This window comes from Alligator sinensis, unplaced genomic scaffold (genome assembly GCF_000455745.1).
Source record: "Alligator sinensis unplaced genomic scaffold, ASM45574v1 scaffold1008_1, whole genome shotgun sequence".
In the NCBI taxonomy this organism is placed as follows: Eukaryota; Metazoa; Chordata; order Crocodylia; family Alligatoridae; genus Alligator; species Alligator sinensis.
In genome coordinates this window covers 1,812,013-1,817,487 of record NW_005842013.1, presented here as the reverse complement: position 1 = coordinate 1,817,487, position 5,475 = coordinate 1,812,013, and the positions used below count along the sequence as shown (strand labels likewise).

Genomic DNA, 5,475 nt, shown 5'->3' with positions numbered 1-5,475 from the left:
TAGCGTGCCGTTGTAGTGCTGAGAATTAATATGGTAGTAATTTAAGAGATGGAGAGACCACTCTCATGTAGGCAGATTAGCTTTGTAAGAGTTCAGGGATTGCATCTTTCACTTTCTTTTTCCTAAACCAAAAATTAAGGAGTAAGGTGGTGGACCATTTCAGTCTTGATTAATGCACTTCTTATAACAGGTGTCCATGTTGTAGCCGTATTGGTCTAGAGGCAAAAGGGATCAGAACTCACGGTAGAGGTGATATCTTTTATTAGACCATATAGTCTATAAAACATATTACTTCTACCATGAGTTCTGACTTGTTGTAACAGGCACTCTTTCAATTGCGTGTAAACCCTGATTGTAAGCGCTCTTTGATTTTTGAGGTTTGTAGAATATGAACTTCCAGAATCTTACTTTTGCTTTGTGAGTATAATTCCCAAAGATGGTCATGTATAAACAAATGGATTTGGTCCTGTCTCTTAATAGTTAGAGAAGCCCGGTATGATGCTTGCTGGGAGATCTGAGAAATGCGAAAAGTTCCCTCTGTCAAGAAGTGACCGTGAGCACCTCCAAAGTTAGCGTAGTTTACTCTTGTTCTAAAGACCGAGAGAGGTTATGCAAAAAGTGGACAGTTGAACATAACTACTAGTGCATTTGGATGTGTTAAAACACCAACAACCTTTTGCTTATAAACTGGCCCACTTCATGGTGCACGACTGAGGGCCTCGAATTTCTTTTTCTCAGAGTGAGTACTCAGTCAGCTTTGAATGTTCGTTTTCTGTTTTTATAAAGCTGAAAGCACTCAAGTCAAGACCATTTAAAGAATGGAGACAAGAGAGGCATTTCTGTGAGTGATTAATGGCTAGGAAAATATTCAATAATCACAAAATGCTCAAAATGATTGAAACACTAGGCCTCTGGATAGATGCTGTTATTGTGAGATGCTGAATAGATTTAATTACAAAAAAAACTAATGACTTTGGGCTGCATGACACGTCAAAAGCATGAGTTTAGTCCCGACACTGTTAATAGGAACCAGGCAGCGTAGTAGCTGTGCTGTTGGCCACTAGTCAGTCGTGGTATTTGCAAGTCTAAGTGCCCAGGAGAGTTTAGTTTATGAACAAACCAAATACATGAATTCAACATAGATGGGGAGGGAAAGGGGGGGAAAAATAACATCATGAAGAAATCTTTTTAACATTTTTTCATAGTAAAATGCCACAGATACACACATCGCCATACCTAGGCTATGTTCCCAGATTTTTTTTTTTTAAGAGTTAATGTTAAGGTTTTTTTTAGCCTGTTAAAGATTCATCGGGGAAAATGGATGGGGTTAGTGCCCTTAATTGGTACGAGGGAGGAAAATTTATTTTAAAGACTTCTTGATATTGTCCTTATTCAAGCTATGTATAGCTAATCTCCTCTGCTAAGAAGATAAAATATATAGGTCCTATTTCCAATGGCTAAATGAAATGCCATCATGTAATGAAGCATGTCTTATGTGTTAAGGCCTTCTGTCAAGCTTGAATGAGTCTTTTTTACTGTTAATTGTAATTGTATCCTTCATAACGTAAATTCTGCTGCAACTGGATGGTTTAAGATGTTGAAATGAATTCCTTCTGCTCTGTATCTTGTACTCAACATTAAATGGTGGTTTCTTTTTGTGATAAGCATGCTCATTTTGGAGATTTTTTTTCATCCACTGCAGACAGGCTGGATTTATATATCTATTGAGCAAGGTGATCTAGATAATCCTAGTTACAGTGGGTTTTTTTATACTCTTCAACTTAAAGTGACCCATTAGGAGATTGAAAATCACATAAAACTTGGAGCTAGCATCTTAATATTTGATCTGCCATAATGTTAACCTATTAACTTTTGGCTTTAAAGCACTCTTTAAAACTGAGTTTAAAGGTTGCAAATGTACTTTGTCTGGTCAGCTGTAAAGAAGCCCTCTTTGAGTTGCAATAAAGTTGATGTGCAATTACATCTACTGAACACTGCTCAGGTTACTGATCTGACATATGAAACTTTTCATATTTCTTGCTTTCTGATGGAACAAAGATTTGATGCCATGAGCCTATACAGTATTTTTATTTATTTTGATATAGAACGCAGGTCTCTTGGCTTTAAAAATCAGACAGAAGACCTTGTCTCACACTGGTATCCTTGCATGAATTGATTGTACATTTTACTTAAAAATATCTCGTTAACTTCCAGGCACATGTAGTCAGCCAAAGCCTAGCTGAGGCTGAGGGGGAGTGCAAATAAGGAGTCTAAATACAGAATTAAAACCGCAAAGATAATTGGTTCATCCTAAGCAACTTTCTAGGGCTGTTGGAGGAGTCTGCGTTCCTGATGTACCTTTACTTTGGTTTTCAGTATTACAGCTGAACGGGCTAAACACCTTTGAGACTGACACGAGAGCTGTCTCTTGTTACCTGCAGCAGCCAAGAGCCAGCAGTTAGCCATGATAATTCTTGTACAAAGTGCTAGCGTTCCCAACGTGCTGTACTTCTCTTATCAACAGTTATCTAAATCTCAGCACTTAAAGATAATTCGTGGTTTTTGAGACTTCCCTTATGTACTATAGTAACGCTTTTTGATTATCATAACCCTAGCATAGGACATCAATTCTCGTTTAGGTTTCCTAAACAAGAAGCCAGTATCTTTTAGCAGTGGTTTACTGTGGAGCGATGGGCTAGGGTGTGTAATCCTTGGGAAGAAGCTTTGCTTGACCTCGACTCTGCTGACCCCCAGACCCATTTCTAGCACTTTTACAAGACAATATTGGTACTTGCCAACGGCAGGCAGTGCACACAAGCACAGGGCACTATCATAATGGGGATGGCAACTACAGACACATGTCACAAACAATGAGCAAGGAGCACAGATCCACACAGGAGACTATTTTGGTGCACATCACTCCCACAGTGCACCGCACAAAGCACCTGACTGCGGGCTTCCACCAAACCAATCGCATAAGAGTGAATGTACTTCACATATAACACATTTTTGGTATAAAAGGGTCATCACATAAGAGTGAAATCACACATACAGAACCCGCATAAAGCGAGGGAAACCTGTAGAATGGTTGTAATTAGCCACATTAGTCTGAAGCCAAGTAGAAGGCAGGGTAGATTTGCACCTTACAAACTAACTAAAGTAGAGGGATATAGCACAAGCTTATATCATCTGCATCTGATGAAGTGAGCTCTAGCCCACAAAGGCTTGTGCTAATAATATATCAATATATATGTATACACTTGAATTTATAAGGTACAATCTACCCTACCTTGGTAAAGAATACTCCATGTGCATCGTAGCTGGACTATTCATTCCATCCAGGAAGAGCACACACCAACTGCAGATGCTTCCTCCGCCTGATGTAGGGTATTTGTTCCCAAAAGCTTGCAAAGAAGAATTTTTCCATCTATTTGAGTTGGTTTAATAAAAGAGATCAGCTTTACCCAAAGCACCTTGTCTGCCTATGTACATCATGCTACATGGAAAGCTGTAAAAGCTTTCCGACAAATCCAGGAAATCTACCTTGTTTGAATCTTGAAGAGTTGCATATTTTTTTTTTATTGTATGAGGTTTGTTTTTATGTCCCCTCCATATCAGTCTGTGCCTTTAAAAACAAAACCCTGATATTGCTTTTTTATATGATAAAAACAGATTTCTTTTTCTTTTCCTCTTCAGGTTTCCATTGTATCCAAAAGGAGGGGAAAAACTTCAGTTTGAGTATGGAGTGTACCTTCTCAACAAAAACATAGCACAGGTAAGGAAACACTGACTTGTTATATAGAGTTGTGGGGGTTTTTTAAGCCACTGCTATCTCCTATCCGCTTTATAGACTCTTAAGTAGTTGTCTAATACTCATTTTTGTGGGTTTTTTGGCTCCCAACATGGACTGTACCAACAAGTCAGCCTTCAGTCCAGATGATGCAGTGCTCCATGCAGAAAGCTTCCATGTATTGTTGGAGCTTGCACAACTCTAAGGTTACTGTTGTAAATGGCCTATGGATTGGATGCAAAACACCATTGACTTCCTTGGACTGTAGCTTACCTTTTGCAGTGGCTTCCACATAAAGCCCTTTAACAGGTTCACAAGTTAATGTTTCTTTTATTTTTAAATTGAAGCTGCACATGGTGGTCCACATCATTAGTCTTACGCACTAAAGGAACTACTAATTTTAATTCTGTTGGTGCATCTTAATCTCTTTCCATCTCTGCTCTTTTACTGTCCTGTGGCTCTAACCAGCTGTCTACTGCTTTGCTTTATGGGATTCTCCAAATAATGTGTTCAGTTCTTTTTAACCCCTTCCAGTATAACGAGATTACTTCCTAATTTATTTATTTTTTTAAAGGATAACTAGAGCCTTCCTGTTCTGTCCTGAAGTATATTTTTAAGATTACTCCTCTGCTTTATTTTTATGCCAAACAATATTTATTGTACTTTGTGTGTATTGTTTCTGAAACCACTACAAAGGTAAGACTTGGGACACAAGGCTCTAGAGTTGTCATCTGGCCCCCAAACATGACTGAAGTGCCTCAGATATTGGGTCATACAGTGCTGTTTTTGAATTTTCTAGTACTCAGAGGGACTCTTCTTCCACAAAAAGTTCTGTGTATGTAAACAGAGGTCTGGTAAAGACTTTTTAGTGTTTCATTCCCAGCTGTTGAGGTTGAAGAATAACTGACATGTGTTAAACTGCTTAAGAAAAGTCAATAAAGACACAACTTGGCACTGTATGCATGTATAGACAATAGGACCTTTCAGCAGAACAGCAGATAGAGGAACTGTTTCAGGAAATGTCACACTTGCTTTAAAATGCAGTAAATTGACCACCAAAACTTAAAGGGAAAGAATTTCATTTTTTAAATCCTTTTAAATACTGCTTTGGAGGTTGGAGTTGGGGACCATCAGTTCAGGTGGTCTTTACAAGCTCTCTTAGGACACCTGGAAGTTTTATTCAAAGAGGTCCCTCTCTAGGTACAAGCGTAGAGAGCCTTCTCTGTGCAGAAGTGAGCCCATGTGGGTAAACCTCCGCTTCTCAATCTGGAGTGCCGTCTCAGCCCCCCTTTCCCTGGAACAGCACCATCCCTTCGAGGGTCGGGCACAACAGGGAGCATGGGGTTGTCTGCGTTCCACCCCACCGATCTTGTTGACCAGACAGTTTTCTGTCAGGAGTAAATGCAATTCTTTAATGTTCTCCCCTTCCTTTCTGCTTTGTGATTCTGCTAGAGAAGTGCTGGTTAGAGCAGGGATGGGCAAAATGTGGCCCGCGGGCCAGATGCGGCCTGCCAGACCATTCCATCTGTCACAACCCAAGGGTGTGATTTTGTTTGTGCGCGCTTCGGCACTGCTAAATTATTTCCCGCCACTAGGAGCTTTCTTTGCAGGGGGCATTTCTTAGTTGCAAAGAGAAATGCACGGTGCAAAGGAGTTCCCGCCATTCGCATGCAAATTTGTGTCCC

The 5,475-nt window shown here is 39.8% G+C and overlaps 1 protein-coding gene across 1 annotated transcript in view; it reads left to right on the top strand.

Annotated features, from left to right (window-relative positions):
- The window catches only part of UVRAG (UV radiation resistance associated), a 145,286-nt gene that overhangs the window by 100,558 nt on the left and 39,253 nt on the right, over window positions 1–5,475 (top strand). Inside the window, exon 13 of the mRNA XM_006021963.2 lies at window positions 3,697–3,775. Within this exon, the coding sequence (XP_006022025.1) occupies window positions 3,697–3,775 (79 nt within the window). The remainder of the gene's footprint in view (window positions 1–3,696; window positions 3,776–5,475) is intronic.